We start from the raw sequence: 24,796 nt of genomic DNA, 5'->3' as shown, positions 1-24,796 counted from the left end.
TAATTCTTCTTCTTCTTCTTCTTCTTCTTAAACATTGGAGGCATTTTTGGGGACCTGAACATGCACGAAAACGCGCCTATTTTTGTGTACCCCCCCAAAGGAATGTGAAAAATTTGATATTTTGGGGTGCTTGGGACTGTTCGGGCAAAATTGAATGAGAGCGCCACCTATTTACGATGCCCCGCCACTGCACGTCATCAATCTTTATGAAAATTGCTATAAATATTCTAAATGTTCGGGCGAACAAAAAATCCTCTTGGAGCAACAGACTAAAACCAACAGGAAGTCGGCCATTTTGGGTCAAAGTCGCCATTTTGGCGTTTTACTGACATTTTCAAAATCTATCTCCTCCTAGAGATTTTATCGTACCGCTACCAAAATAGCTCAGGATGTCCAGAAGGCATGTGTCTTTAAAAGTTATTGAAAGTTTTCTAATAGGAGAAAGGGCATGGAGGGGGTGGGGCCTCAAATTTTGATGTGTCGCCGTGAAGAACGAAAGTGATATAGCTTCCACATAAAACAATGTATCTGAACCAAAATGGCCATGTATGATGCCAGTCCCATCCTGAACACATCTACATGTCAATATTTGGGTTATGAATTGGCCACGCCCCCTGGCGACAGTAAGTCATGGTTTTTACTTGGAGACCCTCTTATCTGACGTTTTGAACACAACCAGGTCCAAACTGGGTCAGACAGCAGAAAACAAGTTGGTGATGATAACCAGTGAAAACTGTTGCTCTATGCTGCAGGGCGAGACCGTGGCGCCATGGCGAACTTTGATAAGACGCCATGACATCATAAATCACTATAAATCCCTCAATTCTGATCCAATCCCCATCAGACTTGCAGGGATTAATCAGGGTCCGGCCCTGAACAGATTCATATCACCAATTCCGGTCTAGCCCTAAGCCCCGCCCACTTCCAACAGGAAGTGCTTTTTTTCAGACGCAGGGGTCCATCTCCTCAGGAATAAAACGTGCACACTTGAAAGTACTTCACAACAGGTCAAACCCTTTCATGATACCACAATAAAAATCTCAAGCTCCTTCGCCAAACGTAACCATGGCGAATAGCGGTCCGACGCCATCAAACAGGAAGTACTTGTAACTGACCCATTGTACTGCTGATCTACACCAAACCTGGCAGGGAGGAGCGCGGACCAGCCGAGAACTCAGCCACATTGACATATGTTGGAAAAATTGCAATATGGCTCTATAGCGCCACCTACAAATATTTAATTGATCATATCTGCCCACTACATTGACTGATATGGCTGAAATCCAGTATATTGATAGAACTTGGAAGGATGTACAAAAAAGCCTCTTGGACCTATATGATAACTTCAACAGGAAGTCAGCCATTTTGAAAAAAGTGTCATTTTTGGGGTCATTTTTGCATGTTTCTTTGCCTTGCATTTGAACGAACTCCTCCTACAGATTTTATCGTATTTACCTCAAACTCAGTCTGAACACTCCAGAGGCATGCGTGGTCAAAAGTTATTGAAAATTTTCTAATAGGAGGTGGCGTTCAGCGGCGGCGCCTCATCAAGTTTTGATGTTTCGCCAACAAGCACGGAATCTATTATTTCTGCAATACAACACTCATTCTGTACCAAACTGCATATATTTCTCTTCACTTCCATGCCGACCGCATCTACAAGTCCTGATGTTGTCATCTGGACATTGCTCAACGCTGCATGGCGAGACCGTGGCGCCATGACAAGGTTGGATAAAACGCCATGACATCATTATTGAGTATAAATCCCTCAATTTTCATCCAATCAGCATCACACTTGCACTGATTAATCAGAGTCTGCTTCTTAACAGATATATGTAATTACTTCTGGTCTTGGCCTAAGCCCCGCCCACTTGAAACAGGAAGTGCCTTTTTCCTGCAGCAGGGTCCCTCTCGTCAGGGATTAACCTCACACACTCTACAGTGCTTCAGATCAGGTCAAACCCTTTCATGATATAAGAGAAAAAAAACCTCAAGTTCCTTCCTCAAGCAAAACATGGCAAATGGCGTCCACCGCCATGAAACAGGAAGTACTTGTAACTGACCCAATGTACTCCTGATCTCAACCAAACTTGGCAGGGAGGACAGTGGTCAGGCCTGGAACTGATTCAAATACACATATGCTGGTAATATGGCTCTATAGCGCCCCCTATCAATATTTAGTCTATCAGCTCCACCCACTGCTTTGAACGACATAGTAAAATGTGGCATATTTATATAACATGCCAGGACAAACAAAAAAGCCAGTTCATGTCCTGATGTTCTCAACACCATAGCCCTGGGAAAAGGAAGTCCCACCATTTTAACCCTTTATCCTCTGTATAACTAATTCTAACTCATTAATATCATCCTTCATGAACTCATGGTTGAAAATATGACTGACTTCTTACAGCATCATGATTAAAATGGCTTCCTGTGATGGTTTAAATCATTCGCCATTATACAGGAAGTGGCACTAACCCTGCTGTCAGTTGACCAATTGAGCTAATATTTTCCTGTTCTCATTAGAGTTCCAATCTGAACATGGTTGTACATTAAAAGAACTTTACCACCACCTAGTGGCCACGTGGAATTTTCCTCTTGATGAAATCATGCTCCAGATTGTGGGAATTCAACACAGTTTGTAAGAAACAAGGTCATGAATGCTTCAGATGTCATCACTGGACAGGCTGACGTGCAAGTTGATCTTCTGATGAGGAAAATCACCTCTTGATGGAGATAAACTCTGGAAGAATGGGTATATGGCTGTGGGCAAGAGAGGCTGTGTTGCTGGAGGGAGGCTCTTGGCCGATGGGGCGGTGCAATAGGCCGAAGCGGCGCCAGAGGTGCGAGGGCCTCCAACGCTGCTTGCAGCTTTAATTCTTCTTCTTCTTCTTCTTCTTCTTCTTAAACATTGGAGGCATTTTTGGGGACCTGAACATGCACGAAAACGCGCCTATTTTTGTGTACCCCCCCAAAGGAATGTGAAAAATTTGATATTTTGGGGTGCTTGGGACTGTTCGGGCAAAATTGAATGAGAGCGCCACCTATTTACGATGCCCCGCCACTGCACGTCATCAATCTTTATGAAAATTGCTACAAATATTCTAAATGTTTGGGCGAACAAAAAATCCTCTTGGAGCAACAGACTAAAACCAACAGGAAGTCGGCCATTTTGGGTCAAAGTCGCCATTTTTGCGTTTTACTGACATTTTCAAAATCTATCTCCTCCTAGAGATTTTATCGTACCGCTACCAAAATAGCTCAGGATGTCCAGAAGGCATGTGTCTTTAAAAGTTATTGAAAGTTTTCTAATAGGAGAAAGGGCATGGAGGGGGTGGGGCCTCAAATTTTGATGTGTCGCCGTGAAGAACGAAAGTGATATAGCTTCCACATAAAACAATGTATCTGAACCAAAATGGCCATGTATGATGCCAGTCCCATCCTGAACACATCTACATGTCAATATTTGGGTTATGAATTGGCCACGCCCCCTGGCGACAGTAAGTCATGGTTTTTACTTGGAGACCCTCTTATCTGACGTTTTGAACACAACCAGGTCCAAACTGGGTCAGACAGCAGAAAACAAGTTGGTGATGATAACCAGTGAAAACTGTTGCTCTATGCTGCAGGGCGAGACCGTGGCGCCATGGCGAACTTTGATAAGACGCCATGACATCATAAATCACTATAAATCCCTCAATTCTGATCCAATCCCCATCAGACTTGCAGGGATTAATCAGGGTCCGGCCCTGAACAGATTCATATCACCAATTCCGGTCTAGCCCTAAGCCCCGCCCACTTCCAACAGGAAGTGCTTTTTTTCAGACGCAGGGGTCCATCTCCTCAGGAATAAAACGTGCACACTTGAAAGTACTTCACAACAGGTCAAACCCTTTCATGATACCACAATAAAAATCTCAAGCTCCTTCGCCAAACGTAACCATGGCGAATAGCGGTCCGACGCCATCAAACAGGAAGTACTTGTAACTGACCCATTGTACTGCTGATCTACACCAAACCTGGCAGGGAGGAGCGCGGACCAGCCGAGAACTCAGCCACATTGACATATGTTGGAAAAATTGCAATATGGCTCTATAGCGCCACCTACAAATATTTAATTGATCATATCTGCCCACTACATTGACTGATACGGCTGAAATCCAGTATATTGATAGAACTTGGAAGGATGTACAAAAAAGCCTCTTGGACCTATATGATAACTTCAACAGGAAGTCAGCCATTTTGAAAAAAGTGTCATTTTTGGGGTCATTTTTGCATGTTTCTTTGCCTTGCATTTGAACGAACTCCTCCTACAGATTTTATCGTATTTACCTCAAACTCAGTCTGAACACTCCAGAGGCATGCGTGGTCAAAAGTTATTGAAAATTTTCTAATAGGAGGTGGCGTTCAGCGGCGGCGCCTCATCAAGTTTTGATGTTTCGCCAACAAGCACGGAATCTATTATTTCTGCAATACAACACTCATTCTGTACCAAACTGCATATATTTCTCTTCACTTCCATGCCGACCACATCTACAAGTCCTGATGTTGTCATCTGGACATTGCTCAACGCTGCATGGCGAGACCGTGGCGCCATGACAAGGTTGGATAAAACGCCATGACATCATTATTGAGTATAAATCCCTCAATTTTCATCCAATCAGCATCACACTTGCACTGATTAATCAGAGTCTGCTTCTTAACAGATATATGTAATTACTTCTGGTCTTGGCCTAAGCCCCGCCCACTTGAAACAGGAAGTGCCTTTTTCCTGCAGCAGGGTCCCTCTCGTCAGGGATTAACCTCACACACTCTACAGTGCTTCAGATCAGGTCAAACCCTTTCATGATATAAGAGAAAAAAAACCTCAAGTTCCTTCCTCAAGCAAAACATGGCAAATGGCGTCCACCGCCATGAAACAGGAAGTACTTGTAACTGACCCAATGTACTCCTGATCTCGACCAAACTTGGCAGGGAGGACAGTGGTCAGGCCTGGAACTGATTCAAATACACATATGCTGGTAATATGGCTCTATAGCGCCCCCTATCAATATTTAGTCTATCAGCTCCACCCACTGCTTTGAACGACATAGTAAAATGTGGCATATTTATATAACATGCCAGGACAAACAAAAAAGCCAGTTCATGTCCTGATGTTCTCAACACCATAGCCCTGGGAAAAGGAAGTCCCACCATTTTAACCCTTTATCCTCTGTATAACTAATTCTAACTCATTAATATCATCCTTCATGAACTCATGGTTGAAAATATGACTGACTTCTTACAGCATCATGATTAAAATGGCTTCCTGTGATGGTTTAAATCATTCGCCATTATACAGGAAGTGGCACTAACCCTGCTGTCAGTTGACCAATTGAGCTAATATTTTCCTGTTCTCATTAGAGTTCCAATCTGAACATGGTCGTACATTAAAAGAACTTTACCACCACCTAGTGGCCACGTGGAATTTTCCTCTTGATGAAATCATGCTCCAGATTGTGGGAATTCAACACAGTTTGTAAGAAACAAGGTCATGAATGCTTCAGATGTCATCACTGGACAGGCTGACGTGCAAGTTGATCTTCTGATGAGGAAAATCACCTCTTGATGGAGATAAACTCTGGAAGAATGGGTATATGGCTGTGGGCAAGAGAGGCTGTGTTGCTGGAGGGAGGCTCTTGGCCGATGGGGCGGTGCAATAGGCCGAAGCGGCGCCAGAGGTGCGAGGGCCTCCAACGCTGCTTGCAGCTTTAATTTGTTTTGTTTTTCTCATTAGATTTGTTTCTGGTTGGGACAACTCCTACTGAATTACAGCTTATAACAAGCTCCTCTTCCAACACTATGTCATTCACTTTAAATCAATCCTTGTTCACATTTCTTTTTTGCAACTTTTCAAAGGATCACTTTTTTACATCAATAGTGGATAGAAACTCAGCTTGGAATATCTTTTGAAAGGATAATGTCCCAGCAGAATCAATACCAAGGTTCACTGGAGTTGTTCTGGCCTAACACCTGACTAGCAGACTTTATGTTTATGTGTTTATTTATTTGTGTTCCCTGTGTAAATTACTTGCATTACAGATTAGGATAAAAGGATATAAAATATTCATTTCTCATTTACATATCTATTTAGAAAGAGACCAAGTTAACAATCTTAATAAAAAGGTAATCCATTACTTATTTTGTTTCTTAAACCATATTGGTAATGTTTGAGACCGGCTAGATAGACTGAAATAATCTGGTGACTTACCCACAAATCTAAAAATAACTATTTATGTGGTGACAGGCAGGTGTCACACCTAAAGCTGAAGTATTATTTATTTATATAACACAAATATAACTGTCATGTACAGTTAAGTTAATCCTGAATATACTGTCCCATTTCCCAGCAGTGGAAGCAGGATCACCTTAAGAAACAATGGCATAATTTCTCATGTGTAATGCTGAAATGAATATATTTAACACCTGGGCACACATTATGCCTATTCCCCCCTTTATTTAATTGAGCTGATCACTTAATAACTGCAAATTATCGGTTACTGCTCGGCATAAGTCCAAAATCCTATTAACTATGAGGAGAGACAGACCCTTAGAGGAAAGGGGAGGTCTACTGTCCTTAAATTCTATGTAAATCAGCAAAGGACAGCAGGGAGCAGACATGACCCATCCATTTATTCCTCCATCCATATTCCTGCTTATCCTTGTCTGGGTCTTCAGGGTAGCAGTCTAAGCAGACCTGCCAAGCTCTTCTGAGGGGACATGGAGGTGGTTCCAATCCAGTGTTCTTTACATAATTTCCTAGATCTGCTCAGGGGTCTCTTCCCAGTAGGACATGTGAAAAATGCCTCGTCTGGAAGGTTTCAGTGGGGTATCCGTAACAGATGTCCAAACCACTTCATCTCGGTGCTTTTGATGTGAAAAAGCAGAAACACTATTCTGAACCTCAAGCCAGTCTCACACGTAGTCACTAATAGTGAACTTTTTGACAGCCTTTAGAGAAAGGTTTATTTTCACTGATTGCATCTCCAACCTTACTCTGTTGGTCATGAGTCATACTTCATGTCCTGATAATGAAACAAAACGAGTTTTGTGGGTGCTTTTAATTTCCCCTCACTTCTAACTTTTTTTGATCCCCAGGCATGATAAAAGTCTCCAGTGTTGCAAAGCTTAAAACAAAGAGACTTAATCTAAAATGAAAGAAAAAAACATAGAAAAAATAATAAAATACAACAACAACAAACTAATCTGTAGTACAATCTTTTCAATTATTAATATAGTTGATAAATGCCAACGTAGTGGGTAGTTGGGCATGCCTAGCATCTTTGATAAGCTGACCAGTTAGAGCAGATTCACACAGATGTGATGCTTTATTGCTCAACTGTACGCAGGCCTAGCTGTAATTAAGATCAGATACATAAATACAAAAGCAATACAATTGTGGCAGCAGAGGCACCAGCCATTTTTAACTTTTCATTACAAGCTATGCCAGTAAAGTGAAGTAATGGATCCAGAAATCAATTTGCCAATGCAAGATGTCACTCTATTCAAAGTGAGTGAGAAGCGAGAATTTGATGTGTAAAAGGCGTACGCGTGAATGTGGCCAAACAGTCTATTTAGTCAAGATGGAGATGTAGCCTCTCTTATCCTTTTTTCATCAAACTTAAGACTCACTAACACTTTGGACTTCTCTCACCTCTCAGATAAGACTATAGATTATTTGATCTTAGAAAGATATGTCAGGTCAATTGCAGAGTTTTAATAACTGTGAATAAAAATAGTTCAGATGCACGAGATTGAACTTTACAGTGTTATTTCTGTGGTAGCTACTTGATTCCTGCAAACAAATCATTCTCAGATGGTACCATAATAAAGGAGGGAAGTTGATGTCACCTGATTTTCTTCCTTTTTTTCTATTAAACACACCATTTTTTGATCTACAGATCCTGAATTCTAACTTTAGGGCACTGGTCCTAGCTCAAACAGATTAGCATTTTAGTCCATTTCTAACTTTTATAACCAAATGTTCAGCATATCTATCCACTGCATGTAACTAGAAAAAAAACAACACATTTTACATAACGTCTTTGTAATTTGTATAGTTACACGTGAAATTTGTAAATATTATAATCAGTTTATTTTAATATATTTGTCAAAAACACAGGGGCAGGATTTTGCAGAGGATCTGATTTTGGCACAAAAACAGCTTGTTAATTAGCTAATCTTTCATACAGGTGTGCACTTTAATTACTCCTGGTAGGGACCATCTTATTTCTCTCTTTTTTTTTTCTTTCCCCATCTCCTCCTTTTTATACTACATTTAACTGTAGCCAAACAAAAAAAAATCTAATCAGGCATGAATGGTTGTAAACTGGGGTAGTGGGATGGCATTCCTTACAAGATGATGTTTCTGTCCCAGCACACAAGAAGGCATGATTCATCATTACATTCTCTATAGTTTGCAGAAATGAACCCTTTCTTACAAAGAAAGATGAAGATGAACAGATCTAACTAACTTAAAAGTAAATAGCTTTCATATGTAGTGTTGAACATTTCATGTTCAGGCTTCTTCTTTTAAAAACAGCCAGCTGGAAATATCTGTACCAGTCAGTGGTGATATGAGCAAAAACTCCTACACTTGGGAAGTTTCAATAAGCTAGTTACAGTTGATTATATAATTATTTTGCAAACCAAAATGGATTTGTCATAAGAAAAAATGAAAAAAATCTGCTTTTGTAGACCACAAGAAATTTAATTGCTACTGGTTTACTGGCTATGCTTCAGCAGATGAAAGAGCAATATCAGCTAATGAAAGCTCGCTAACTTGCTTAGCTTAGCAGCTTGTTTTTCTTTTTTTTAATTATTATTATTTACCTTAAAACAACACAAGTTTCCAAGCTTAAAATTCTGTGCTCCTGACATTTATTGTACTCTTTTCTGGGTCCATCGTTCCTGAGTTAGCATTCATTAGGGGCCTAAGTTTAGTAGTGCCACTTTAACTGATATTTTTAGGATGCAAAATCAATGTTTTCACTGCGGTAATATAATTCTAGTCATCCAGAGGCTTTATTTCACTTTCCATCTGATTTAAGGTTTTGTTGTATGATTTAAATTTTTTATTACATTATTGTTTAATTTTCTCATGATTCGCTTTTTCATGAGAACCAGATAGATACTTTCTTTATCCTGCAAAAGGAAATCATTGTGTCAGCAACATAATGACACCAGAAGAAAAACACAACCACTAAAAAAAGAGTAAGTACTTCTAGGAATGGACAAGATTTATAACCATTCAACCCATGAGTAAAAACTACTTAGGCCACTGTAATGACGATAATGTTTCAAATATGCAGCTTCTAAAATGACCGCTTTTAACATAAGTATTATGGCTGAAATTCTGAGCAAATAAATGGATACTCCTAGTCAGCTATGTTTTACTGCTTGGTTTAGTAACATTACACTTCTACTAATGTGTAATTAAAGAATGGTATTGCAGCAAAAAGGAATTAAAGCAATACAAAGCTGAGGGAAATGTTCTGTACTCAGAAAGAAAAGCAAATTTGCACACAGTTATCCAGCAGGATGATGGCATCGCTTCCTGTCATTCGGCTGGTGAATAGTTTTTATTACTGAGCATTAAGTCACATGACTTCAGTTCACTGATGAGCTCATCGTGTTGGCAGAGGTCCTGATCCAAGGCCTCCAACATCATTTTATTCTATGTGAGCCTTTATTGTTGCAGCATGTATGGCTAAATTTAATCTTATTTACATCTGAAGGCAGAAAATATCCTGTCTCAGTCATTTTCAGTTTTTCTCATACCCAGGTGCACCATGACTAGTGGTCTCCTCCGGTGCACAATAAGTCATTGCTAAGGCAGTTTTGTTGTTTTTTTTTCCCCCATTTGTACTAATATACACTTAATCTTAGTTTTCTGCAAGGCTGTTGTTGTCATTTCAGCTAAACTCTTTTACTTTATGAAGTATGCATAATTACAACATCTTTCTGTCCAGGTAATGCAGAGCCAAACAACCAACCCTGGAGATGCCGAAGAGAAGAGATATTCTTGCCATCGTGTTGATTGTGTTACCTTGGACACTGCTCATCACTGTTTGGCACCAAAGCGCTATAGCTCCACTTCTCGCCATCCGCAAAGGTACGCACTCCACTGGCAATATCAAACTTGAAGTGGGTCCTTGAACCTAACACTGCACTTCAGTTTTAGACAACAGGCTATTCATGCAGGGGCACCCACTAGCCAGGACCACAAGCTTCATCAGAACTCAACAACACTTATCTAGTCACTATAAACCTCATCAGAGCAGATTGTTTTTGTACATTATTTAAGTTTAAAAAATTACCATCGCACATTATTTTGATGGGATGCATTCAGTCTGTCAGTAGTACAGCTGATCATCTGATTGTATCTAATCTGCATTTAGTTATGTGTGGTTATTATAATGTGCCCACTGCAGTTTGTTACAAAATGTTCTCTCGCAACTTAACCACCCACACACCTTTGCACATCAATCCATAAATAACAAATTAGCCTCCGTGATCAGCTTCATGGAATGTGGATGTTTGCACATCGGTCTGAGTCATTAATACATACTCAAAGGCCTCCCCCCAATCATCTCCAGAGACCACAAACCTACTGTGTAAAATGTCAAGTATGCTGTAGAGTAAACATACCCAAATTAGAGCGACGTCAAATCGATGCTGTTTGCTCTTCTTGCAGTGCCACGAGGCCACATACATGGGTTAACAAACAAAAAAAAATTATTCAAATGACCTGAGACAGCTGGTAATGAAAACATTTCACGTGTTATTTGAAGTCATTTGTTTTTGCAGTTTTTCTAAACACAATTAGACTTTGGGTATTCAACAAATACCAAAGTCTGGTTGTAAAGATGAGCAGTTGGCTTACTTTATCATCTCGTGGGATACAAAGAACACACAATTAACTAGAAAGAAGTGTTTTTGGCCGGTTCTATCCGACCAAGCAGTGCCCACCAGCTTCCTTTTTTCTGTTCCCAAAGTAGAAGCTAAAGATTTTTTTCTTCTGTTTTGGCAGCGTGCTCCCTGGAAGCCTCAGCTGAACATCTGGCTATCAGCAGATTGTCTTAATCTTAATGCTGCAGAAAAATCCTCTTTAAGTTGGAGGTGCAAATAAAGCTGGAACAGAACAGTGACAAAGATGGCCATTAGCTTTGGCACAATGAAAAGAAATGAACAGACTTGATGATTCTTTAATCATATGCTGTCCATCATGACCTAATAACTGACGTCAGACTGTCACAGCAATGACCACTGATGTCAGTTTAAAGTGCATCAACCGGATGGATTCACTAGGTTTTACATGGAAGTCTTGAATGAGTAATGTGACATTTGTCCTCAAAATGAGCTGAACATGGACGAAAGCTGTGTGCACTCTTAAGCTAAATAAAGTATCTCAATATTGAGCGCTTACCGCAATAAATTATGCAATTTGCTTGTGAAATAGAGGGGTTAAAGGAGAGGATGAGGGAGTCTGTGGTGGAGTCTGGACATTAAAAGTGACACGTCTACTATATCGACTTTTTTTCCCCCCTCCATAAAGAAAAGCCCAATAGCAATGCTTTGATAATAGCAAGGCTCATCTATTCCCTCTCGTCTTGCGCTGTCTCTCTGTCCATCAGCTGTGTTATCCTCTCACAGTGCCTGCTTTCACTTTTTGCAGCCTGTCACCACCTAGTAAAAGAGATCTTTATCATTCCAGAGAGGCTTGCAGTCCACCACCACCGACTCTCAGGTACACTTTACCCCCATTGGGTTTAAGTCACCTGAGGCAAATTTACAAAGAGCAGCTCAAGGTTGCACTAATGCCTTACTTGTCTTTTTTATCCCCCTATCTGCAGATGAAGGTGCCGAGGGCAAGAGGGAGGCGGGTGGCCAGGCGCAGGACTCCAAAGAATACTGTGCCTCGGATAAGGACATTGTAGAAGTGGTGAGGACAGAATATGTATATACACGGCCTCCACCCTGGTCTGATGTGCTGCCCACAATCCACATCATCACCCCCACATATAGTCGACCAGTGCAGAAGGCGGAGCTGACACGGCTAGCAAACACTTTCCTCCATGTTCCCAACCTACATTGGATCCTGGTGGAGGACTCCCAAAGGAGAACTCCTCTTGTCACGCGACTGCTCCGTGAGACAGGGCTAAACTACACCCATCTCAATGTGGAGACGCCCAGGAACTATAAGGTGCGAGGTGATACTCGGGATCCTAGAATCCCCAGAGGGACCATGCAGCGGAATCTGGCCCTGCGGTGGCTGAGGGAGACCTTTAATCCCAACAGTAGCCAAGCTGGAATTGTCTACTTTGCTGATGATGACAACACATACAGCCTGGAGCTGTTTGAGGAGGTTAGTGCTGACATGTAGTGTTGTTTCTGTATTTCATGCACTTTTTACAAAGCCACTTAGGATTGCAAAGAGTGCACACCCTTAGATCGCTCTATTTCTTAAAACTTTGCTTTGGTAATAGCAGGACAGTGAGCTACAATGCTTTCCTGATGTTATCCAGCACAGACATGAAGCAGGTCCCAGCTGTAAGAAGCTGAAGCTGTGCCAGTTTTCAGTAATGTGAAATTCATTGTTGGTTTGTGATGAGACACTTAAAACTCCAGATGTCTTAACAAGTTTTGAAATTATTTTAGACCATTGATATTTTTGCTAGCATTGTTATAATGTGTAAACCAGTCACATGATCATGTGCCATTGTCCCAGCAACCCTGCTAAAGCCAGACTTGAGTTGCATGAACTTTAGATTAAATGTCTTTTTCTTAGAGAAATGCCGCATTTTCTTGTAATATGCACTGTAACACTTAAACTAGTATTATAGGAAAAAAAGAAACTTTGTTCTGTGTGAGTGCATATGAAAGGAAACTGTAGCCACATAACTAAGATAGACTATAAATCTGTCTTAGTTACATGTCTATCAAAATGTGGAGATATTATACAGTAATAAATGAAGATTTGCAGCCAGCTCTGTCAATAATGTCTAGTAAGAACCATGAAGGAACCATTACATATGAACTAATTTCACACATAAACCTCTAGCCTTGGAGGTTGTAAGAGCTCTGACAACAGACTTAACTTTTCAAGAATTGTTCAAGCAGTTAGTAAAAACCTGTTAATATGTGCCAGACATGTTAAATTGCTTTAGCTAAGTAGATCAGCACAGTCAGTGACTTGTGATGAGATTGTGCCAAATAAAAGGATTGCTATCAACTCTCCATAACCAAACAAGATGAAGGAAATATAAGTATTTGTGGAAAGACTGGTTGTTTGATTATTTAAGCAGAACCAAAGTTGACTTGTTAGCATGCTGGTTGAAATTATACTCTGATTTTGTAGGCTGTGAGTAACTTTGTGCTTTAGCCTGAATGCTGTTTCTAGACTGACCTCAGATAAAACTACGTTATCTTTTTGGAAATGCAGTCAGTACATAAAATTATCTGTACATCCTCTCAATTTTTCTAATTTGGTGTATGCTAGTATGAGCTTTTACGCTAATTATACTTATTATGTTTTCTAAATATTGTGTTTTGGCTTTTGAGTTCAATTTGCTTTCAAATTTACCTTGGGATGGTGGCTCATACGCTAATTACAACTGTAACAACAGTAAGAAAAAGTGCATACCCCACAGAAGAATAGAGAACGCACACTGACGACATCAACGCACAGAACTGTGGGAGAAATAGCTATTTTGCATGTATCAGAAGCTGTTTACATCTGTTCAGCAGCGGCTCTCGTCTCTTTATAATCCCTGTCTTATTCCGAATTTCTGACGAGTATTTCATCCTGTAATTCTGTTCTCCAGTTGTGTATTTGGCTGCAGCAGTACCTTTGTGATCAGCTCACAAAAAAGAAATTAACCTGCAGATTTCCATCCTCGATGATCCATTCAGACGCTTCAGAGTAGATCTACCATGAGATCCAGTAAAGTTTTTTGCATATTTAACTGTTCTTGTTATAAATAAATATACTTCCTCATATTTTTTACTGCTTACATATTTTACTGCTTCTTTTGCAAGATGTATTAAATTAATTAAGCCTGTATATTTAGACATTTGTCTTTTATAACGTCCAGAAAATATTGTTCAGACATGAATCCACAAAATGGCTGCATGAACTTTCAATCATCGGTAGTTTTTAAAATCATGGCGGCTATAAGAACGAACACCACATGCAAGTTAGGCTAAACACCTACTTTCAATCCTTTTGTTTTTTTGTTTTTTTTTTGCCAATGATTGTGGGCATTATCTTTTTTGTTAGAAGCTCTAATGGCAAAATGATCTCTATCTCCCTATGGTAAAGAATACTATAAAAAATTCCTGGAATCAGGAAGTGATCTGGATCACAACCAAAGTCTAATCACTTGTTCCTTATTCAATTTGTGAGATTCCTGAAACTTTCATCAAAATCCATCCATAACTTTTGAGTTATGTTGCTAATAGCCCAGGCAGAGGTCATAATAATAATAAGATAATTTTTCAAGCTCCACCAGCCTTTTTACCGCTCCACGCAAATAGTGGGTAATTTAGGATCAAAAACATTGTATAAAATTGTGCTTTTTTTCAGGACATTCAGATAAAACCAGCTTCATATTTAAATAGCTATGTGAGCAGAAAAATTAATTATGGATTTTTTTTATTTATTTATTTATTTATTTTGTTCAAATTTCTTTACAAAAAGACAAAACACACAGCATAAATTGTTATCGTCTAGTTTATATGATTTACATCAAGTATGTAGGACAATTTGCAGTATTTAGTGAAACTCAATTTTGTTTTTACTTTAAATTTTAAAGTGTGGTTAAACTATAAATTTTGATTTTTAATAAGGATTTTTCGTGGCTTTTAACAAGCTCAGTCAGGGATCTGAGGCTGGTAGAGAGAAGTTTGGGCACGTAATCTTTACATCTCAGGCCATCCATCTTGACATCAGTCGAATTACCTGAGCGGACACGGTCTAGGTCCTCCGAGTATTAGCCTCAAGTCTTGTTAGTAGTGTAGACGGGGTCCATGGTAAATGGAGCACTGGGTATTGACGGGGCCTGTCATTACCTTTCTCTGGGAATCAGCCAAAGTGCTTCGTCTCCCTCAGAGGCCCTCCATCACCTCCAACATGCCTATTTATGGGCCAGAGTAATGGCCCTGAGGGGCACAGAGAGAGCCAAGGAGAGGGAGAGACGAGGACAGGAAAAAAATGAGAGAAAAAGAGAAGGTGACAGCCAGAAAGATAGAAACAATATTAGAGGTTAGTAAATATGCTGCAGATCCTAACGGGTAGATGGATAGCTGACAACTCAAATGAAAAAGCAAGCTTGAAAGAGAGTGTTCCTTGCCTTGCAAATCAGCTACGTCAATGTAAGTCACATATGGACCATAATCATCACAATCGCACAGATTGTTAATCTCTTTCCTAGCCAGTTGAAGATGAAACCTAAATGTTTGGACATTAAGTTTTATTTGTCTCTTGAAGTTGAAATCAATTATGATGTTTTGAATTGTATAGCAAGCTTTATGTTCTATCTATAAAGAGTAAGTGTTTAATGAGGGTATACACACTCAAAAGTCTAAGTAGGAGAGTAGATGCTTTCATTACATGTACACAGGACATGTGTCATGGCTGCCTCATGAATTGAGTTTGTGTTTGAAGCATCATTTAATAATAAGGCTGCACATTCTTAAGCTGGAATATGAGAGTAATCAGTAGAAGCAGGGCAGCAATCAGTTTGACTGGAAGTAATGTCACAGGGTTGACAGAAAAATGACAAAGTTTCAATGACAAGACAGAGCATACGTGTGGGGCAGGGATCTAAAACTCCAGTCCTCGAGGGCCACCATCCTGCAGGTTTTACATGTTTCCCTTCTCCAACAGCTTGTTGTCAAGTTCTGCACAATTACCTATAAAGTTGAGCAAGGTGGGTTGAAGCAGGGAAACATTGAAAACATGTGTCAAACTCAAGATCTGCGGGCCACATCCAGCCTGTGAATTTATTATTTTTGGCCCATACTACCATAATACTACAAGTCCCACAATGCACTGCCAGCGCATTAGCCATCAATCACCGGGCCGCGAGCACATACCTTTCTCATTTTCTAGTAGCCTGAATGAGCTGCTCACCTTTGTAAAAAGCAACTAGATAGCCCAGTTGGTAGAAGGGAAGAAGAGCTATTAACCCTTTAAGCGCCAGAGATTTAAAAAGTTTTTAAGACAAACTTTAAGTGAGAAAAAATGTTGGCATTTTATGATGGCAGTAAAATTTCTCAGCTAATTTATTATTTTGGCATCACAGGTTGGCAGCCATATAGTTTTTTTTTATACCTTTCACTATAAACTATCATTCATTCATTATCTGTACCACTTAGTCCATCATGGGTAAGCTGGGGTCTATCCCAGCATTTTAACAGGTGAGAGGCAAGGTACACCCTGGAACAGTCCATCACAATGCCAACACAGATAGGGACAAACAACCATTCACACACACACACACACACACACACACACGCACACACACATATATATATATATATATATAATAAATAAATGCAACAGATTTGAACAAACTTTTTTCAGTTTTTTAATGTTGTTTTATAGGTCATACCTAATAGGCTTTGTTAGTTCAAGGTTCAATGTGTGCAATAACGTTATTTTTAAAAGGATTTTAATAAACATTGAACCAGTCCTGCCATCAACTTGTTCCATTATTTTTCATTTTGGCCCACTGTGTGTTTGAGTTTGATACCCCTGATCTAAAACCTGCAGGACAATGGCTCCCAAGGACCAAAATTTAAGATTTCTGGTTTAGGGGTCTTACATCCACAATACCACTGCTGTCGTTTTTTTACTTGCTGTTGTCTCAAACTAAACAAATGCTAACCTCCTCTATTGTCACCTTGTTTACATCATACAAGTTCAACAACAATCCGGTCATTTCTCTGACATGCCCTCTAGTGGAATTCTATGATAGTAAGTGTAATACACGAGTGAGAATGTGAACGTTTAGTGCCAGTTACACTAATGCATAATATATCCTTTTTCAACCATGGTCAAAAAGGGGTTTGTTTTAACTAAAGTTTAAACACAAACCAGTTTGTTTGGTAAAGTTTATTTTCTAACTTTACATGACTTTACATAAATTTATTCATTCAAACTTTATAATTAGATTAATAGTTTTTGGCTGTCACAAAAAAAAAGGGTCCTAAGACTGCAGTCCTGAAACTGTAGCCTCAAGTACTGCAGAAAACCTGTGTTGTGGTGTATGAGCTCCGTCAGTTTAAAAACTTGAACTGAAAAAATAAATAGTCAGGTCATTAGCTAGTAAAGGTAACAGATGACGCTGTGACAGACTGTTGGCCTGTCCAGGGTGTACCCTGCCCCTCGTCTGCTAATTGTTTGGATAGACTCCAACTTCCAAGCAACCCTGAGTTGGAATAGTGGTAGCAGATGATAAACAGAAGAATAAAGGGGCCACAACAGCCTTTGTTTTACAGTCAGTTTAAATACTTATACTTAGTAATTTAAGGTGTTGCTGTCTCTTTGGTTTATCTACAGTTAGAATGTAAAGAAGTATTCCACAGCTAATTGCTAACTAGACTTCTCTACAAGTCTTTTTACAGCAATAATGTAAGACAAAAAGAAGAAAAAATAAGCCTCATCTTGCACAGATATATTTATCACATCATTTTCATGCTGTTACATTTGGTGCAATAGAGAAAACTAAATACTGTTGTTTCATTCCACTATTAATAATGCCTGCTTTTTAGGTCAGGCAGGTTCTGAATGTAGTTAAACTACATGCCTTTAAATAAGGGCATTAATTATTCTGACCTCGCAATTTTTAGATATGCCCCCCCACTCCCATTTTTTTTTTTTTATTTTTCTTTAACCAAATCTGCCAAAGTCTCAGTTTCCAAAAGGGATATTTGAATACTGCTATTTTGTCAAAATGTTTACTCAAGACATTTTTTTAGCTGGCTTTAATGTATCTAAAAACTTAATACAGATTTTATTGAAATCACCAAAGCAGAAAAACTAAAACATATAGTGAGTGTTATAAATACATCATCACTTCAGACTGAGTCATCGGTTCAAGTTTAAGGTAGACTGTATGCAAGGGTGTTGGGACATGTGAAGCCCAAACAAATTTAGGGATTTGTTCATTTATTAGTTATACTGGATGTATTTAAAATGGGACCCTGGAACCTAATAGCAGCAGCATTTCCATATTATTTAAAAAAAGAAGAAAAAAAAAAAGAACAATAACCCACAGACTCTACCATCAGCAGTAGTAGAGTGCACCCTTCCACTTACTGTGTACTGTACATGTACCCTCTGCTCCAGTTCAGGCCATTAAATGCATACATTTAAAAAAAAATCAAATGTATTTCTGCTTTTAAAATCCTGGTCTTTCTGCTTCAGCACTCAAACATAGGACTGTGTCTCTATAGGCCTCTTTCTAACTGGAGCAGGGAACAGAGCTTAAATGCACACGTTGGCAGACGTTCGCAAACTGGAGCAACACTGAACAAGAAAAGTGCACAAAAACATCACACTCAACAGAACATGGCTGAGCAAACTTGGTTGCACTTTCATTTGCTGGGCTGCCAGAAAAAGAGGGAATTGTTGTTTCGCTCCGACTGATATTCCCTCCAGAAGCAGTGGGCGGAACACTCATTCTCACATTTTCGGTGCGGACCTGAGAATGAGAAACCTCTTGACACTGCTTGCAAAGAGCCTGATTTACTGCTTCCTCCTGTTTGAAGCCATGTGAGGGGTGGCAGTGCAGGTGACATCTTGGCTAGACAAAGGCTAGATTTACTTATGTAAAAGCTGTAAAATAAAAAATGTTCATGTAGGAAGAGTTTGGTGCTGTAAATGATGAGGGAAGATACTGGGCATGGCTTACAACTCATGTTGGACACAGAACAGACAGAAAAACTTTGCTGTGAGAGATGGCGTTTGCTGAAAGTTCTCTGTATAAAACAGTAGACTATGCATGTACAACTACTTTCATTTTTCAAGTCTTACCATTAACACCCAGAATTCATTAAGATACCCTTACATAGTTGTTTTCCCAAAGCTCCAATCCACAGATTCCCATAAGCCCACAACTTCATCATGCTGTTCAAACGCCTCCCTGATCACTCACTAAACATATGGTTATATATCAATATTTTCTACACCCCTACTTGCTCAATGTATGCAAGCACTTTATCTTACTGTATACAGAGACTGGCATGCACCTTAATTTTCAACAGAACCCTTAACTTGAGAGGCATCATTATTTCTGCTACACAGAGTTTGATTAAACGAATCTGCTGTTTCTAAACCTTCTTCCTTCATTACAACAATGTACCTTTTATGACTGCTGCAGCTCTTACCAGAGTGGCAAAAACTCACTGAGCAGCAGACAAAGGACAGGGAGGCATAATCATTTGATCCAAGAAGATTAAAGGGTAAAAAGGAAAGAAAAAATAGAAGAATAGTGCTGCTCCACCATAAAGAATCTCTTCAGCCATCCAGCTACTAAAGCCACTTGCTCTAATGGCTCAGCTCCTTCAAACCCTCTTAGCGCTGTCCATGTTTACTCCCTTTAAAGATGGCTGTGCCTCATTATCTCATTGTAGGACAGCTGTTGAACAGCGTGTGTCATCTGCCTTCATCTAACAGTGTGTCAGCTGTGCAGGGTACAGCAGCACGGTCAATATTCACCATCTTTCAGATTGAATCATAGCAGCAGCTCTAAAAACCCTCTGTCCATGCTCTGCTGCAGTTCTGCCTGCCATGGCTCAGTTACCGTTTCACATTTCATTCACGCCATTTCAGATCTCTAATTTGTTCCCCTTCCCTTCTCTTTTTCTCCTTCTGACTCTTCTCTCACTAGATGAGATCGACTCGGAAAGTTTCAGTGTGGCCTGTGGCCTTTGTGGGCGGCCTGCGGTATGAGTCGCCTAAGGTAAATGCAGCTGGAAAGGTCTACGGCTGGAAGACAGTGTTCGACCCCCATCGGCCCTTTGCCATTGACATGGCTGGCTTTGCCATCAACCTAAGGCTCATCCTCTTCAAGCCACAGGCATATTTTAAGCTTCGTGGGGTGAAGGGAGGCTACCAGGAGAGTAGTTTGCTCCGAGAGCTTGTAACACTCAACGACTTAGAGCCAAAAGCCGCCAACTGCACTAAGGTAATGTTTTGTTTTTCTTATATTCACAGATTTAAAGCAGCAAACAAATAACTGTATGCTAAACATTGTCAATCTGAGTAGAATCCTGTCATATTTTACTATTTAATCCATTACTTTTTTTTGTTTTTCTGATACATGCTTCACACTCTTGCCATTAATGACATTTCAGAAGTGCTTATTTAGAGCTGGATTTCTGTTGACTGCACATGTGCTGAGCTACCTGACTACTGTCCTGTGTTTTTAGATTTAGGCCCAATTCCAATTTCACTCACCAGTTTGCAGAGATAAGATGCCCCTTTTTCTTTTAGGGATCAAGGTTTAGTGTTTATCCAACAATTGAAATGGCCTTCAAAGCTTCAGTTGAAGTGCCTGGGCGCACCTCTTTTATCCAAAGCGACATAAAAATGAAAAAACAACATTCAGGCTTCAGTGCAAGAACAAACCTTGGTCTATACATACAGTACCAAATCAATACAAATCTCTAAATGGATGAGCATAGGTTCAAATACAGAAGTGGAAGTAAGCAATTGAAGTAGAGCTCAATGGGTGATGTTTACTGACCTTTATTTTTGTACAAACCAATTAATTTTACAGAAAAAGAAAAAATAGAATATACATAGAAAATAAAAAAGGAACACCTTTTGTGAAAACATTTAGTTTATTTTGTTACTAATGAGTTGTTTCTGCCTCCAGAGGACACAACTGACACAAAAACAGGCTCCATCTGTTTGATGTCAACATATTCTGAGCATGAATGAAAATCCTCTTCTATACAGAAATGTTAAAAAATATGATTTTTAAAATAGTCAGAATGTCAATTACTGCAGCATTGCTGAAAACATCCATGATCATATTTCTCACACTGCCTGCATGTACTCTTGCACGTCCATACGTCTACTCGAGTGAGAGGCTTCAGGCTATCAGCAGCACCTGCAACATTCTTCTCCATCCCAGTTCTACCATTTCTGCTTATGGCTGTTAGTCTGGATCTTCGCTGAACCTTTCTCAGAGCGAGGAGGAGTCAGCCAAAGGGCTTCAGCAAGCCAATATCCTCACCACAGCCACCCTTACACACACTGACAAAAAGAGAAGAGAAGAAAGGGAAGGGAAAGAGAGGCACTTTCAGCCAGCTTTTTTCTCCTGCTCTCCCCCTGCCATTCACAGGGCTAAATGAAAAGAGGGGATTCAGGGAACGGCTCACTGAGCGGAATTGGACTTGGTGGGGGAGGCAGAGACGTCACACTGATTGCAGATGAGTGCAGGGATGGAGAGAAGAGCAGGAGAGAAAAAGAAAAAAGAAAAAAAAATGGAAAGCCATGCATGTGCATCTTTATTCCTCATAATCTACCACTTCAGATGCGAGCGTGACTGTTAACCTCCTCCCCCCCTCTCACCACACCTGAGCAAAGTGGGGAGGGGGCTCCTGGCACATCCACTGCATAATTCATGGCCGCTGCCAAGGCGAGATGAAAGGAGGGAGGGTACTGACACGGAGGAGAAGGGGAAATGAGCTTGACACTTTTAGTTTGTTTCCCCAGTTCCTCTGCCATCATTTTCCTGGATGTTTGTTCTAACTCTTGGGCCAAACCGAGACAGAATGAAGGATGTAGAGAATACCACAGAAAGATAACCTATCCAGACGTACAGCATAAAGGATGGCATCTTTATAACAAAGGCAAAACCTTATATATGCTGAAAACATTTTGATCTAGCTATCCTTTGAATATAACCATTATTCTATGGTCTGGAGAGAACTGAACAAATGGCAAGCAGAGAGGGTTGTGTCACATTTGCAAGAAAACACTCTCCAGTGTTCCCTCTTTACTGTCCTCTAATGCAGGGTTCACGCTCAAGTAGCTCTTTACACATAGATGGGCCCCGTGGTGCTGCATGTACCGCTGGAGCCATATCCGGAACCGACTGTTTTGAAGAACACGAGGCGGAGAGTGGGAGCTGACAGGGAGCGGAGACTGGTTGAGTGCATTGAGTAAACAGCGTGTTACTAATGTTGCTGTTGTTTGTGTTTTCATGCTGCTTTCTCACCAGATCCTCGTTTGGCACACGAGAACAGAGAAACCTGTCCTTGTAAATGAAGGGAAAAAAGGATTCACAGACCCTAATGTGGAGATTTGACTATTTTTCCCTAAATCCACGGTAAATAATGCTTAACACTGAGCTGAAACCCTTCATCTATTAAATATAGCTGTTAAGTGAATTTAGAGGGGGGGAAATGGAAATGTGATGATTATTACCACTTGTCTGTTAGATTACAAAAAGAGCAGATGTTTTTCATATTTGTCATTTTTAATGTCCTTATGTTAAGGCACAGTTACAGCAGCTGTTTCCATTATTAAATATCACCAAGTAAGCAGGTTTAATGAACTAAAATTAAGCTTAATTGCTCTTTCTCAGCCTATCTTAATCCTTTCTGTTGCAGGTGGTTGGCCTTGGACCCATGAAGGGAGAAAGCAGTCAAGTTTCTTGATAAGTGCAAACAGTGTTCATGTCTTAATCATTAGGAATGCAGAAAAAAAGAAGCAGGGGATCATTTAAGAGGAAAAGACTCTTCTTAACTGAGTCTGACATTCTTTAAATATGGACCAAAATCAGGACAAATGTTTATCGTATCAAAGCACAGATGAGTAAGAAGCAGCATTCACTCTTCGGGTCTATCGTTGAAGTGCACAGGAAACTACAACATAAAGGATCCCTCAGGGGGGTTTAGTGTGGACCGCTGTGAGCTGCACCTCCGCCGGACAATAAATGGCCCATTGAGGACAACCTAAGAAAAGAGACAGCACAATATGAAGAACATACAGCCAGCAGATTCGAGCAAACAAGCAGGTTAAAAATATCCTTCACCTCAAATTTAGAAAAAAAAAAAAAAAAAGCTAAGGAAATTAAACACCGACTGGCCTGGACCTGCACACATGAGAAATTCTGCTTGGGTTTAAGGACGTGCTCTACATCATCAGCCCTGGATGGGGTGGGGGGGGGAGAAAAAAAAAAAATCCGAGGACAAAGATGTCTCATGTGGATTTTTCTTTGAGCAAACACAAGCATAGCAAGGGAAGGAATGTTCTTTTGATAACTGAAAACGTTTGCTTTCATTTAAATTAAGTGTTTTAGGCGTTTTACGAACACATGACCTGCTAGTTCAATACTACTGACTTACCTTCATTTACTGTTGGGTTGTCATTGTTCATTTTATAGTATCATTAAAACTCATGCATTTACAATAACCCACCTGTACATTATGAAAAACGCCCCCCCCCTGCTCAGGAGCTGTACTGAAAAATACAAGTAAACACCAAAATCTTTATCTTCGTAGCACTTAAAAGAAAGTAAGCAAGTGTTCCTTTGTGGCAACATGTTTAATAAGTAACTGCATATGAGAGCAATCAGATGGCTAAAGACAAAATTCTGGCAAATGCACTCACTCCTGTACCTATGTGTGAAAGCAGTTTCTCCCTTGCTGAATTCCTCCAAATGACACACAACAAAGCACAGACCCCCTTTAGGTTCAGCATGTACAAAATAGCAGTGATGCATTAGTGATCTCATTTAGAGAAAGTGTAGTCTGTGACCCATGCATAACACAGAAGGCAACCAACATCAAGAGGTCTACAAAGCAAGTTCAACACAGCCAGGCTTTCTTTATGTTACCTGGCTTAACAAAATCTAAACCTCATTCTGATTATTATTTAACACTTCATTCATAAAAAGAGAAGAAGAACAAATGGACAGGTTAACACAAAAACCATCACAGGAGAAAGCAACTATGCTTCTGCAATGAAGACGATAGAGGTCTGCAATCAGAAAATAGTTAACATCCACCAGCTGTCCATCTCTAGTTGCACATGAAGTTCCAAAACTTTCCACTTTATATTCATAAACTACATTTAGCTGCAAAAATATCCCATGATAACATGAATATCATCCAATATAAGTTTTATTGGTTAAAAATCTGTAGAGTCGGGGGGCAAACAAATTGGGGTAAAACAGCACATTCTGATTTAACAGCTAAATTCATGGCTCCTGTTTTATGATCATGTGTAGCTAAACAGGTTATTTATGTATTCGCTTAGCCTGAGAATCGTGCTCTTCTTCAGTTAAGGGATGAAGCTGTTTTTTTATTTTATTTTTTTGTTACTGTTGTGATCTAGCCAGATTAGAAACCACATTTGTGACACTGAAGATTTGACTTTAGGCTCAATATATCTCACTAAACCATTAATCTCGCTTCCTAGTGCAACCCTCCACAAATACTGATGTGATCCCTCAAGCTGGCTTTCATCTAGACTCTCAGATTAAAAAGGAAGGGGGGACTTTTAGTAAGTCAATATGCCTTCTTGTCTATGCACACTCAGTCTACATTAGTTTTAGAGTCAGATTACTACAGTATACTTAGATAAAAGTACATAAAAAAATTAAGCAACACTAAACAAGACAGGCGTAAAAACAGGAGAACACTGGATGCATGGTCCTGAATTTTTTTTTAAACTGTTTCCTTATATTTAATCAGGTATTTCATGCAACTCTAAAATGACAGCAGGCTAAAG

The 24,796-nt window shown here is 39.8% G+C and overlaps 1 protein-coding gene across 3 annotated transcripts in view; it reads left to right on the top strand.

Moving 5' to 3' along the window:
• Positions 1-23,134, top strand: part of b3gat1a (beta-1,3-glucuronyltransferase 1 (glucuronosyltransferase P) a) — an 85,930-nt gene extending 62,796 nt beyond the window's left edge. Inside the window, exons 4-9 of one of the 3 annotated variants that reach the window (XM_041995748.1) lie at positions 10,011-10,153; positions 11,756-11,788; positions 11,895-12,406; positions 19,938-20,234; positions 22,281-22,388; positions 22,672-23,134. In XM_041995748.1, the coding sequence (XP_041851682.1) occupies positions 10,042-10,153; positions 11,756-11,788; positions 11,895-12,406; positions 19,938-20,234; positions 22,281-22,367 (1,041 nt within the window). In that variant the 5' untranslated portion in view covers positions 10,011-10,041 and the 3' untranslated portion in view covers positions 22,368-22,388; positions 22,672-23,134. Of the gene's footprint in view, positions 1-10,010; positions 10,154-11,716; positions 11,789-11,894; positions 12,407-19,937; positions 20,235-22,280; positions 22,389-22,671 lie in introns of all 3 variants that reach the window. The other 2 variants (XM_041995747.1, XM_041995749.1) reach the window with 2 other exon arrangements.
• The last annotated feature ends 1,662 nt before the right edge of the window (positions 23,135-24,796 follow it).

The sequence above is a fragment of the Melanotaenia boesemani genome, chromosome 9 (genome assembly GCF_017639745.1).
Source record: "Melanotaenia boesemani isolate fMelBoe1 chromosome 9, fMelBoe1.pri, whole genome shotgun sequence".
NCBI lineage: Eukaryota > Metazoa > Chordata > Actinopteri > Atheriniformes > Melanotaeniidae > Melanotaenia > Melanotaenia boesemani.
The sequence above is the reverse complement of the archived record's forward strand: the minus strand, read 5'-3'. Positions and strand labels throughout refer to the sequence as shown.